The following is a 14234-nucleotide window of genomic DNA, read 5'->3' on the forward strand; positions in this document are numbered from 1 at the left end:
CTACTACCACTGACCTCCACTGCAGGGTGGGTTCTTGGCAAGCCCTCATTGAAGTAAGCACTTTGAGAAGTCCAAGCTTGGGTAAGAACTTGCACCACCAGCTTGCCTAGAAGGGCTCTAATTTGCATCTTTGATTCAATGATGTCAAGTCCTCTCTGTTGGGGAAGAATCACCATTTGCGAAGCAACACTGGCTCTAGTATTCCTTGTGCCATCTGATACTTCCCATAGGAAATTGTACACTAGGCGCTTGAGATATACCATGCATCCTCTATGAGAAGACCAACAAGAGGCTAGATACTAAGCCATATCTAGGAAGATTTGGTTGGCCATGAGGGCATTGCCTATAGGGAGAGTTTGGCCAAGCTCCAATACAAAAGGTTGCACTGCAAACTTTCAAGCACCAGTACAATCTATTGCTTCAAGCACCAGTGCAATTTGTTGCCATGTTGAAATGTAAATGCAATCTAAATATCTCAATGTCTACTTTTATAAATTCTAGTGAATCCATTCTTAACCTCCTAATCTAAGATCGTATGAACCTCCCAAGCCTAACACAATCCATCGATCCAAGCCTAATATAACCCCAAGAGACCAAAGCCAACTAATTTGGTCTTGCTATGAAGAAGCCTACTAATTTGGTCCAATTAATTGATCCTAGCCTCAAAGACCAATAAATATCTCTCTTGGTCTCCTTGGACTCCCTCAAGAATCTGTGTGGTGCCCTCCAAAAAGTGTCATGCCATCTGCAAACTCTGAGTCCAATAGCTCCTCCTCTTGACGAATCAAGAGGCTACAACCTAGTGAGTGCCACTATCTAGGATCATAGAGAATAGCCCAATGCCTTTGCCACAAAGAGAAAGAGGAAAGGAGCAACAAACAAGGCCAAGACCCCTGAATCTAGCTGTCAAGAAAACCTAACATCTACATGATGCCCCCCCTAGGAAAACCCACCCTACCCTGTCATGAGCCTTCTAAAAATCCAACAGAAGGACTGCGATAGGCTGAGACTGTTCCCAAGCCCACTCCATTGCCTCCCAAAAGGTGAAGATGCTGTCCAATGTATTATGTTCATAAAAAAAACCTGTCTACATGTCGTGGATGACCTATCGCACCCTTTGAGATCAAGAAAATCCATCTTCAGAGATGGGGGAGCAAGCTAGAGTCATGTTGTCCAAGGTATTATGTTTGTACACAAAACCTGTTTGCGTGTCATGGATGATGTTGGCATGGGGCTACAACTGTAAGTTGAAGACCTTGGCAAAGAATTTGTAGGTGGTATCCCAACAAGTAGTCGATCTCTACTGCTGAATGTTAGACCTATTGCCCCCTTCAAGATCAAGAAAATCCACCCTCAAGAATTGGGGGAGAGAGCTAGAGTTAAAAATATCCTAAAAGGCCAGTCTAATAAGGAGGTGTCAGGTGTGAATGAGCTCTTAAAAGCACCTAAATAAGGATGACTTCAATCCATCCTCCCCATAGCACTTTTCTAGAGGTAGGGCCCTTAGGACCTCTAGAAGCTCCTCATTAGTGAAAGGGACCTCCACCTCATTCAGTGAAAGGGACCTCCACCTCATTCAGTGAAAGCCTCCACCAATCTACTCGTACTCAAGGAGACCACTATTGAGATATTAGCTTAGATTGCCTCTCTGTTGCAAGGATCTAGGGGCACTCCTCCTCAAACTAGAACACCTATTGATAGAAATTTATGGCCTTCTCCAATATCTCCTATGGGTCTAAATGCATGTGTCTACGTGCATTCCGCAGCCATTGAAGCTATGACCTTGTTTAGTGAGGCATGTGGTTTGAAAATTTTGTCCGGTCGTCCTATCTCCCTACTGCACCCACAATGCCCTAGAGTAGTGTGGTAAGAGAACTCAGCTCGGCAAATCTTTATAGCTTGAAGGGCTAGCCTAGTGCTCTTGTAATAATGGTTTGTTGCCATTGAGAGGCTTCCTACTCTCTAAGCCACTGTATGGAAGCCAAAGCCCATCTTAATGCTCGCTTTTGCTCTTAAAGAGATTGACATCAATGAGCCTGGGCTTGAAGCTGCTCAATGCACCTCTGAATCACATTAGTTACCTAGGTGGCCTACCCATTCTAAGGGGGCTTTATGGCTATTGCTAGATATTTGTCATGACCTATTGCACGTCCTCCTCCTGTAACAAAGCATTGGCAATAGGGATCCCCTTCTATGGGAGTTTGTGATGGGGCTGCAAATGGTGAAGCACAATCAGGCAGTGGTCCTACATCGTCCTCCATGCCAAAAGACCCATGGCTTCCCCCTTTGTGCATAACCAAATTCCAATCCCCAACATAGATAGAATTCATGAGTCTCTCTAGTAGACCATCATGCCGTCTCTAATCAAGGGGAAGAAAATACTATCAGGAAGTTTGGAGAACTCTGTCTCCCTCTAGGGTTCATGACCTTTAATCACAAAGATGAGCTGCTCCAATTGCCTCCAGTCGGCCACCATGAGCACTATAAAAAAAGAGGCTCTACCCTACGTGTCATCCTCAAACTCTAAATTGTTGAAGTCACCCCCAACAATCCAAGAGTCAACATCTGGAAGACTCTCTGTAAGCCACCTTCAAAAAGAGGGGCATAAAGTTTCAAAATCTCCATCCATACTACCTACCCTTCAATAAGCTATAGTCCTTGGCTGAACACATCCGAATTGAGCGTCTGGGATACTAAAATGTAAACTCCTTCGCTCCCATTGTAGAAGACGATAGCTCTGGGCCTCTCCCTGGGAGGAGATGGCACTGTTGGCTAGAAACATGTGCTCCTAAATCATGAGAATATCCACTGCCATAAACCATGGAATCTAAGATCATTCATATTTTAGATGATGCGGTCGGTCATGAAACACATGAAGAATCTGAGTCTAACTGAGCAAGGTAGGCATGTTTTGGTTTTGAGGTCCCATAAGTCTTCCACGCCTGAATGCAGTTGATTGGGCCCTTGAGGCCGCCTCCACCATTTGATCAAAGTGAATGTTTCTAGATAGCTTGTGTTGAGCTTTAACAGTACTCTATGATTGTCGCTTGGAAACTAAAACTTTGCTCTCGAATTTATACCTTCGCCAAGACTTGATAATATTTTCACCGCTCTTTTCAATCTAAAAAGGAGTGGCAGGATGAGGATGAGAAGCCACTGAAGTGCACAACATTGGATTTGTTTCTTCAGTTTGTAATATACAGGGGCTTTCAAGCCACACAGGTGGATACAACCTTTAAACATGGGAAAGATATGCAAAACTTTTTCTGTGGTGCAATTCGCTTCACATATCTGATTCTACTCACTATTCTGCGGCCTCGAAGATCAAAGAGATCACCAAAAGATGACGATAATTTGAATTTTGCATGGTGTGCTACTCGTGGTGATTTTACCTACGATTGATTACGATCACGACTATTAACATTCAGGTAATATGCCAGTATCTTATTCATTCGCGAGACTTAAACTCGGCGTTATCTCGGCACCCAAGGAAAGGCTCCTTCCCTTGGATTATGACTATTTGGGGAAGCAGGCGTGCCACCTCCCCGCCCACATTGTGTGCTTATAATAATTATATAATATATATTATCATACAAATATTTTCAATTGCTCGTCCATTCAAAATTGCTTGTTTTCAATTAGAAATATTTTCAATTGCTCGTCCATTCAAAATTGCTTGTTTTCAACATGAATTCTTACAACATTCGTCTCATGTTATTGATGCAAGGGAGCAAGGAAATCCAAGCTGGATGCAAGATCGAAAGATGTTGACATCTTTATTCATATGATTGTAGTCTATGTGACAATATTGTCACATAGACTTCAAGGAGGATCAATTATTGTATCGCCTTATTCATGTATTTATTGGACTTCAGCTTCCAAAATGTGGACATCACGAAATCAATAATAAATTACCACCCCTCATCATGCTTGCTTCAACATAAGCCGCTCCCCTTACATGTTCACAAGCGCAACACTGCTGGAAGCGTAATAGTGCTGCAACTTGGGCTTCAAAGCTTCTTCACCATAGCCTCAATGTTGGGTAGCAAGCTCATGCGTAGGAGGTGGCGAAATATGCCATGTTGCAGATAAACATTAATCACATTTTCATCTTGCCATGTGTCCAGATCTGAGAAACATTCATTTTTACCCCCCTCTCTCTCCCTTGAGTGATTTTTGATTTTTTGTTCGAAGGGGTCACCTATTTTCCTTTAAAATTTTGATAACATGCTAGGATTTTCATGTTCAATCTCGAGTTACCTAGTATACTGATAAGTGCTCGACGAAACCTAGTTTCCCAAAAATAAATATTAATAGAGTTAAAAGGCGCATGGGAAACTTCGGACCATACATTTTCGATGTTATAAAAGCATTGCAATTCCCCAAACCTTTTTCTAGCTTCCTCTCAACCTTCCCTCTTGGCACAGCAATCCCTTTCCTCCTCCCCTTTCGTAGACAGCTTCATGGATTTTGAATTGAGAGCAGCTAAGGAGAAATGGGAACGCGAGCAGAAACAGCGAAAAGAACAGGCCAAAGCCCGGCTGGAGCGAGAGAAACGAGCCAAAGAAGAAGCTTTGCGGCAACGAGAGGCCATCGAAACCGCACAGCGGGTGCGTCGCATAGAGGAGGCCGAAGCGGCAGCTGCTGTAAGTAATCAATGACCCTGGGTCGTTGTTGAGGGCCAAAGACCTATTCTTGACGCGATGGAAAGACGTGCCCTATACGGTGCATTTGCGTATTTAGATGAATCTCTTGAAGGAAGGTTATATGTATACGAGAATGGTTTGATCACTCGCTTTCTGCAAGGTTCGCACAGCTTGTTGTTCTCGTTATATGTATACGAAAATGTATGGATCGCTTGCTTTCTGCAGGGATCGTTACAACGATTCTTGATCTGCAGGCCAGACAACAGGAGGAAGACGATCTTTTAGCTGGAGATGGCGTAAGATTTAACGTTGTCCTGCAGGCTACCCTTATTTTAGGCCATGGAGACAAAATCAGGCTGCCACCGTCCGCATTTGAGCAACTATCTTCTCAGGGAGCCTTAGAGAAGGGGCCTATGTTTTTTGAGATCACTTTAGTCAACGACCGTCCAGTCCCTGAGAGGTCGGAAGCTATCGAGACTACGACTAGAGGTACTCATGCCGGCGTGTTACAGTTCACCGCGCCAGAGGGCTTTGCGGAGCTGCCATCTCACGTTTGGCACAACGTAGGGCTTGGGGAATCATTGGGATCTTCAAGAGACCATTTCCTCGTTAGGGTTCGCTACGTAAGGCTGCCGAAAGGCATCTACGCAAAGCTGCAATCAGAAGCCTCAGATTTTGCGGATGTTCCAAATCATAAAGCTGTGCTTGAAACAAAACTTAGACAGCACGCAACTCTGTCCACAGGGGATATGCTTGAAGTCCAATATGGGGGAATCAAGTATAATCTGCGTGTGTTGGAACTTAAGCCAGCTTCAAACGTAACTGTCCTAGAGACGGACATGGAGGTTGATGTAGTAGAAACTGTATTGGTTCCTGGTACAAGCTCCCAGAGCAGGCTCCTACCGCTGGAAATAGGCAAGGCTGAAAGTGGGTTTGTGGATGAAGGCTGTTACAAATATTACAAATTCAGTCTCGATCAGAAACTGGTGGATGCTGCCACGAAAGGGGACACTCAAATCATTGTCCATCTAGAAGTTGAAGGTGGGGGAGCTACCAATGATGCAGACCTGTTTGTGGCTGCGCATCCTGTTCTTTTCCCCACTCAAAACCAGTATCAGTGGTCTTCTCATGATCTGGGAACGAAGATGATTTGTTTGACTGCTCCAGGAAAGACTTTGCAGATGACTTCTTACAGTATCGGCGTATATGGTTTTCGTGGGAGGGCAAGCTATAAACTATGTGTGCAAGCGCAGCCTAGTCTGCGGGGTGCTGGACAAAGAGTTGGACTTGTTACTTCTGAAGAACATGACCATCTCCACGGTCAAGGAGGGCTTGAATTGTGTGGAAATTGTAAGCAATTGATACCCAGCAGGACTATTGCTTTGCATGAAGCATACTGTAGGCGGCATAATGCTGCTTGCGAGTATCCAGGCTGTGGTGTGGTTTTAAGGCGAGAAGAATTAAATAAGCATGTCCACTGTTTGATGTGTGGGCAATCATTTCAGCAAGAGGAGCTAGAAAAGCACAAAAAGGTTTACCATGAACCCCAGGCTTGCAAATGTGGAGCAATGTTGGACAAAGAAGAAATGGTGAGTGGTGGATATATAGGCAACTAGCAAAAGGTCTTACATTTTAATGATGCGCTTGTTATATTGCTAGTGGGGTAATTTCTAATTGTTGTTTATATCTTGTTTATTGCAGTTCAATCATCAAGCAATGAGCTGTCCCTTGCGAATGATCACATGCAGATTTTGTGGAGACATGGTTCAAGCAGGAACAGAGGCCGAGGACATACGGGACAAGCTGCGTTGTCTAACAGAGCATGAGAGTGGTTGTGGAGCAAGGACAGCTCCCTGTGATTCGTGTGGTCGAGCAGTTATGATCAAAGAAATGGATTTGCACAGAGCTGCTGCTCATGGTTCTACGGCTCAAGCTGGTAATGCTCTGACAAGCTTGGTGGTGGCACCTCCAGCTTACAACATTGCAGCTAACCCTGCTATGGAAGGCTATAATAGTACTGCAGGAAATCAACTTAGCAGTCAGGAGCAGCTCAAAATTGTACTTTGCCCAATTTGCAACCTGAAATTCGAAGGTCTTACAGGCGAAGGGGAACTCAGCATGCATTTGGACAGTAAGCATTTTTCTTCTGAAGCAGATGTAACTTTGGCAACAAGTGAAATGAGTAGAGCAGAAGAAGCAGGATTTGCTTCAAGCTCTTCATTTAGAAGCTCACTTTCTGTAGCTTGTCCTATCTGTGGCTTGGCTGTGCACAGCGAGCGGGATTTGAGCTCACATTTGGATATGGTACATTAGTATACTTACAGATCTTCATGCATTCTCTTGAGTGCTATTTTAGTCTTAAGGGTATATGGTCAGCAGGTCGGCGCTTTCTTCCTGATGTGTTACTGCTTTTGTGTTGTTATTTACTTCCCTGCGGATCCATGAGATCTTTATCTTATCTGGAAGGGGTTACATTTCTTGTTGTCAGTCTGGGATGCTTGCAAAGAGTGCGAATAGGACCATGAGTACGGGAATTTTTAATTCTTGGAGTGTAATGAACCCCCTTTCTGGTAAATGGAAAAGGAAATTTGAAGACGAATGACATTAATGATAAAAATTGAACCACTTGTGTAAGCTTTATAGCTTATATTATTTTACATGCAGTTTTGATCCCATTATTTGTCTTATAGCTCAGTTGTTGTTGTGATGGGTTTCATGCAGCACGAGTTGCCTTTGTTGTGAGTGTTCAGATGATATATAATTACATGATGAAATGGTTGTGGCTGGCTCGGCGATCTTGGAACAGCGTTGGACATTTGTCCATTCCAGGTTCTTATGGAGTATGTACAGTGTAACATTAGTGCTAGCCTTCGTCATGGCTGAGTCTGCCCTTCACCTCCGGAGTGCCGACAGAAACTCAGTATGAAGACTTTGTATAAATGGATGCGTAAGTATGTGTGGGTGTGTGGATTTGTATGTGTGAGAGCATATTTTTATACTATGGTCTACACACACTGTTGGGCGCTGATGACGTCCGTGGGGATGTTATAGTAGCTAGTCCCTGCTATGCGTGATTGAGTTTATGGTTTTCAATCTTATGAGTGACTATCGTGAGATTGAAACTGCACTATGTTGTGTTTTTAGAGGATGAGTTTGGGAATGTTCCTGGATTCATCTAGGTATATATATGTACAGTGTAATATTAGTAGTATCAGTAGCATGTCTTCCCATGATAGCTGGGGCTCATTGAGTAGATGACTCTAGAGCCTTAGCTGATGTCATTCTGAGTAGTAGGGGCTTTACGTATGGAGATTTTTAGTAGGACAGACTAGGATTTTTCCACATGGCCATGTTCTGCGTACAAATGGGTCAATAAGCAGCCATAATACGTCATGTGTCACATTGGTAACAACCATTATGTCACATACAGGTGTAGATCTGTATTGACATGCCCTAGAACTATATTAAGTGCTAGGGACGGTTTGTCATTTCATTTAGGAATAATCTGCTGCTCTATTGTAATTGTGAGATCAACAAGGAGTTTGCTTTCTCTTCACAGCTCTTTCCTACTAAACAAGTAGCAATCTTCCTATCTCCTTCCCTGCTCTCTTTTGCCTACATCTGCCTTTGTTACAAGAGGTATCAGAGCTCCTTCCAAGGGACAATTAAGGTGGGTCGCTTACTGCTCTCCTTTGCAGCTTAACCTTGAACATAACTTGAGGTTGATGATGGTAACAGCATGCTGTCTGTTCCATTTCTTGCAATTTTGAAACATGCTTTTCCTTAAGCACTAGTGTAAATTTTCTTCTAAACCTGTCGCCATAAGTATCACCAGTAATCAGTTATGTGTTGGCCTTGGAGGGGGTCTGTTCGTCACAGTTGTCCAAGATTTGTATTAGAGAAGGCATCATGGTTTCATGATGATCTCCTCAGGCTGCCTGTACGATCTCAGCAGTTTTGCCAGCTGTCAGGCCTGAGAGCTATGATCTGACGTTCAACTCTTCAGAAGAGGCTCGAATCTGATCAGCAGTGTAGCCCGTCATGTTGACTAGCTCACCAAGTATGTTTGGAGTTCTGAGCAGTTTTGGTTCAGTAATTGCCTAAATCTACAGGTAATAGGTTAAAGCCTATTTAGCAGTCCTGCAGCAAACGTCTTAAGTTTGTTCTCTAAATCATTGAAACTTTTCTTTAAACCATTTCAACGTGCAGCATATTTGTTATGCATAATTCCATATACTTGCTGGTTTGATGGAATTTGCTTTGAAAATTGTCAAATTTAAAGGTTCCGGAACTCTGACAGCTACATCAGCTCTTTATATTGTGTTTTGTAGAGTCAATTACGAGGCACAGTGAGCAGATCATTCTCAGCCCTTCATTTTTTTGAGTCTACTGAATTCTGAAATGGGCAGACAGAAAGGGTATAAGCTCAGGGCAAGGGAAGAGCAGGGGGAGAGACGGCTATGAGGGTATTGTTGTACATCAAAATCCTTACACGTCAGAGTCAAGGCTTGACTCGTGCTTTCTTATTGAAAGTATTTGTGAGGAGAGTATCAGCAACAAGGGCAATATGCTCCTTTGGACGTCCAAGGAATTCATATGACGGTGGTACTTCTGAACAATATGTTGACATTGGAGAATGTGTGGCCGCTTAATCTTGGACTGAAGTCAATCTAGCATTATGCCATCATGTGAAATTTCACCGTCTTTGCCAGTTAAAAGGGGAGACTTGCAGCTCCAGGTCTCAACAATATGTTGACTTTGGAGAATATGTGGTAGAGATGGAGCCCAATGGGGTATTGGCAAGGTTCAACTCACTTAAACTGATTAAATGGCAACACCCATTGTTGGGCGTTGATGACATCAGTGAGGATGTCATAGTAGCTAGTCCCTGCTATGTATGATGGAGTTTATGATTTTCAACCTTATGATTGACTATCGTATTGTGTTTTTAGAGGATGAGTATGGGCATGTTCTTGGACTAAGTATATGCTTTATACTTTGTATAAATGGATGCTCAAGTATGTGTGGGTGTGCGAATTTGTATGTGTGAGCATATTTTTAAACTATGGTCTACATCCACTGTTGGGTGTGTTGATGACGTCAGTGGGGATGTCATACTAGCTAGTCCCTGCACTTTTCGTCCCAAATCTATGCAAGGATCCTCTCTCCTTGGGCTAGCTTGCAAGAAATGAGATGATCATCGTCTTGATAAATACGAATTCCTCAGTCGGTAAGGCCACAAGGGTGGATATTGCCAAAGGAGTAAAGGACAAAGGTCTCTAAAGATTAGTGGCTGATGGTGAGACACGAAAAAAATGCCTCAAGATTGTTTTCGCCACATTGGATATGTGATCCTAGAAGCCATGTGAAGACCCAAAATGGTGGATGGGCTACCACCATTCATAAGTAGCACAAAGTCTACCAACTTGTATGGAAGGCAAGCAACATCAAGGTTCATTCTCAATGATGGCCAAGATGGAACCATTGCAATTGGTCCCATTGATGGTGGATGATCTAATCATAACAAGGGACACAAAAAGAGAGAATTGAAGGCGTGAGACTCTGTGAAGACAAATTTAGATAAGATTGACCTCGATCTACGTCATTATTTCTTGACATCAAAATCTAGTAGAAGCAAGCTAGCACGTTCATGTCTTACAATCTCTAGACAAGCCATTAAGACAGACAAAATTCAAGTCTACAATTCATATAGGGAAATTTCAAGATTACAAGAAGTGTCTTTTCTTCAATCAATGTCAACTTCTATGTTCAACATAATATGTACAACATAAAGAGAAGCAGTATTCATCTCAGCAAGCAACATATGCAACACCACCATCTTTCTACCATGTTCTCATTAAGGATCTATATTCAACAATCAATCTCACTCAAGTGACTTCATCAACACTCAATCAAATATCAACGAAGATGATTTTCTTTGAGCAAGTGTATGGATTTTATCAGTCATAAGTTTTAAATCTTTTATACATGAATCACTTACTCGGGGGTACATATATTCATCATGAGCACTTTCATCATTAACAAATAAGACATTTATGTTAGCAATTCGATTCATTTTATCGACAAGTGACAATCTTTCACTATGTCATTCATCAACATGCATTCTAACAATCAATCGAACCAACTTATGCAAAGTTGAAATAAAGGCAATGTTTAGCAAGTGTATGAATTTTACAAGTCAAAAGTTTTAAATCTTTTTGCATGAATCAATTACTAGATCAAGAGGGGTAGATTTCTTCATCATGAATACTTTCATCATTAAGAAGAAGACATTTATGTTAGCAATGTGATTTATGTCATGGACAAGTGCCAATCTTTCATTATGTCTTTCATCAACATGCATTTTGACAATCAATACTACCAACTTATGAAAAGTTGAAATAAAGGCAAATTTTCCCATGTATCTGGCAAATATGATTGAAACTCCATACGATATCAGCCTCAAAATCAAAATCAATAAGCACCTACCAAACTGTCCAACCAGTGGTCAAATGATAATGTGCTACCACATCGCACCTCTACCTCTACCTCTAACACTATCTTATTTGACACGAGTTTGACACATGGCACTGTGCCAAGTGGCTAGGTTATGGAGAGAAGACTTGGAAGATGTGGAGCTCAACGGAGTCGCGATGATAGTTTGCATAAGAGTTTTGGTAAGCCTTTATGATAGAGAACCATGGTTATAGGTTGGCTCTCCAATTTCACCACCTTCATTTAGGGTAAGCTTCTAGAAAGGAGCATCTTTTCAAACAAAATGGGTAAGCCTCCACATGTGAGCTCCATCATCAATCAACAGTTTGAATAATCCTGCAACAAGAAGCACCATTATGTCATGTTGACCTCTTACAAAGAGAAATGCAATCAACAATTGGGGTCATGGATAGATGATATCCCACTTCAAATCCCAAGTACATATGAAATGCCATTACTAGCAACATCAAAGCCATCACAAGGTGTGGAAGAAGAAAAATCTCCATATTTCAATAAAAAATCAAAATTCGACAAATCAAGAGATTATGAAGTGCCACCAAGCATCCTTCATCAACTACTAAAAGAGTTTTTAGAAGATTATCAAGACTGCAAAGGATTAGAATTTGAAGAAGGTAAAAATTATTTAGAAGAAACAACCAATTTTTTAATAGCATTATTGTGATTCACGTCAAAAGAGCTCTAGTCGACACGATCACCAGCAATGCACTACTATGCAATATTCAATCAAAAGTCTTTAGTTCATGAAGGTCTCAAAGCAACACATGGTATAGAGTCAGGAGTGACATCCTCAGTGGTGATGGAAATCCCCCAGCTTATACTAAATTTTTATCATTCTAAATTTAACAATCCAAAGTTATGATTCAACAATGCAATAAGTTTTCAGTTTCAAAAATCATCAATGATTTTGGTACATAAATTGAGAATGCCAGAGGACACAATTATAGAGATATTAATTAGATGAAAGCTATTCAACAATTGTAGAAGCACATTCTTCACAAACAACTTAAAATAGTTGGTTTCAATTCTAATAATCACTCATAAGAACATTATTTTAAGTTAGAAAGTTCTCAGTACACATGCATTTAGATATGCTCTAGACAACTCAATCAAAATTTGAAGTAAAATTGGACATTCTGATTGATGACATTAATGATCCAAAAGTATGTATCACACGACAAAGTGCATACACATAATTTATTGTGTTGATGAAAGTGCATATCAATTTTGGAAAAGCAACTAACTTACAGTTTTAGCCCAAGCTATCAATCAATAAATTGAAAAGAGCTTTTAAGCACCAAATTTTTTTCTTTAATCAATCAGGTGATTATATAGATCCATGCAAATGATATTCAATCTCAAAGTCTTTCAAAATGTGAAGACAATTCCATCCTTTCAATAGCAATTGATCACAATCACATAAGTGATATAGACATAGTGATCAATATATATGACATTGAAGACAAACAAATTGTATGATGTGACACTACCCTTAACAAATCTTTTGTATCTTATGATAATCCACTATTTTAGCATGATCTAGATTTGGTAGAAAATCATGCCACAATATCATTCAATTATGGCAATTTTACATCACTCTATGACAATGCGATCTATGAAAAAGATGAAAGAAAATTTGATAATCTACAAACAATTAACAATAGCGTGTATCAACAAGATACATCTCAATCAATGGATTTGGAAATCAGACAAAAAAAATCATCATCAACTAGCTGGATTTTAAAGACATTGCCAATTCATTCTTCAATATGTCAAAATATGTGAAGCCTAGCAAAAATAGTACATTGGTTCAAAAAAATGCCATCAAAGACAAAAGTGAAATCAAATGCAAAGAAACTAGTGTATTATCCGGGTGAAAGCATGGATGGGTGATTCAAAAAGTAGTGTTATTGACATTACTTGGTCAAGTGCTAACAAGTAGTGGGTAAAGGTAAGAACATGCTAGTAAGAAAAAATGGGTAAAGGTTACTAGTAACGTGCAAGTAAAAAGAATGGGTAGTGGTTTGTTGATGGAAAAAATGAGTAGTAGTTTGTTAGAATATGTCTTTATGGTGAACCATTATTACAGTTTCTTTCATCTATGTTGTGTCATGGTTCTCTCTCTCTCTAATAGGACTTATCCAGAAAACTACCTATTGAAATAAGCAGATTACCATTGAAAGTACAGTAAGAACTTTCAAAAACTAACATTCCAATTCCGAATTCAGGACAAGCAAAGATCATAATGAGTAATATTGATTGATATCCATTTCATTATTGCTGAAAACTCGTACATCATATAGGAAACATAGACAAAACTAGACAAAGTAGAGTTCTACAGACAGAGAAAGCTTCCGCATTCGGAACTTCTAAAGTGGTTGCTTATAACTACCCTACTAAGGTTTTGCATATGTTCTCTATTACTTATGAAAATAGACATAGTCCACGAGTATCCAAGTGGTATTTGTCCCCCCCCCCCCCCCTCTCTCTCTCTCTCTATGTGTGCTCGTATTGCATTGTGGTGCACGAATAGAGTTTTTTTTATCAACCTCTCCATTTTCATAACGTTCGTTGCCTCTTTTAGCTTCCCCACCTCCTTCCACTATTCATGCACTTTCTTTTCTTCAATAGCTCCTCCCTCAGGTCATAGTTCTTCCTTCCATCAGGAGTCACATTGTCATCTTTAAGGATTCTCCATTTTTTTCATCCTCTATCGTCAACTTCTCCATCTTTGCCACCCTCTCTAAGGAGGATTCTGAAGACAAAGAGCAATCGGAGGATTCTGAAGGAAAAGAGCAATACATGAGAAATAGAGTCTCCTAAACTTTAGAGAAGGTGTCAACCTCGTTCTTCCACACCCCTGCTGTGCTTCTTCATATTCGACTGCTGTGGCTAACAAGAGTTGTGGTACATTCATTAGCTCTTTCTCTCTCTGTGACATATACAGAAAGTGCATTTTTGGCACAAGGATTTTTATGCAGAACACAAAGTGTGCCTAGCAGGGGTTATGTCCTTTGGTGGCACTATGCCACGTGGTAATCTCTTAACTAAAGTGAATTAATCCACGGTAAAACA

The 14234-nt window shown here is 40.8% G+C and overlaps 1 protein-coding gene across 3 annotated transcripts; it reads left to right on the forward strand.

Moving 5' to 3' along the window:
- Positions 1 to 4338: 4338 nt before the first annotated feature.
- Positions 4339 to 7265, forward strand: LOC147906261 (Ubiquitin fusion degradation UFD1 family protein). Of its 3 annotated transcripts, none has more exons than XM_087377503.1 (3): positions 4339 to 4646; positions 4901 to 6235; positions 6348 to 7265. In XM_087377503.1, the coding sequence occupies exons 1-3, from the start codon at positions 4464 to 4466 to the stop codon at positions 6957 to 6959; spliced, it is 2130 nt and encodes a 709-aa protein (XP_087233629.1). In that variant the 5' UTR covers positions 4339 to 4463; the 3' UTR covers positions 6960 to 7265. The 3 variants fall into 3 exon arrangements, with proteins under 3 accessions (XP_087233629.1, XP_087233647.1, XP_087233638.1); XM_087377521.1 differs by having other exon boundaries at positions 4967 to 6235; XM_087377512.1 differs by having other exon boundaries at positions 4345 to 4646; positions 4872 to 6235.
- The last annotated feature ends 6969 nt before the right edge of the window (positions 7266 to 14234 follow it).

The sequence above is a fragment of the Dipteris shenzhenensis genome, chromosome 1 (assembly GCF_047967505.1).
Source record: "Dipteris shenzhenensis isolate YYH24624 ecotype China chromosome 1, Dip_SZ_1.0, whole genome shotgun sequence".
Classification (NCBI taxonomy): Eukaryota; Viridiplantae; Streptophyta; class Polypodiopsida; order Gleicheniales; family Dipteridaceae; genus Dipteris; species Dipteris shenzhenensis.

Excerpts from the sequence above, each read along its gene's own strand:
- LOC147906261 (XM_087377503.1), top strand. The coding sequence starts at position 4,464 with ATGGATTTTGAATTGAGAGCAGCTAAGGAGAAATGGGAACGCGAGCAG. Across the intron at positions 4,647-4,900 it reads AGGCCGAAGCGGCAGCTGCT|GCCAGACAACAGGAGGAAGA; the intron begins GTAAGTAATCAA and ends CTTGATCTGCAG. Across the intron at positions 6,236-6,347 it reads TGTTGGACAAAGAAGAAATG|TTCAATCATCAAGCAATGAG; the intron begins GTGAGTGGTGGA and ends TGTTTATTGCAG.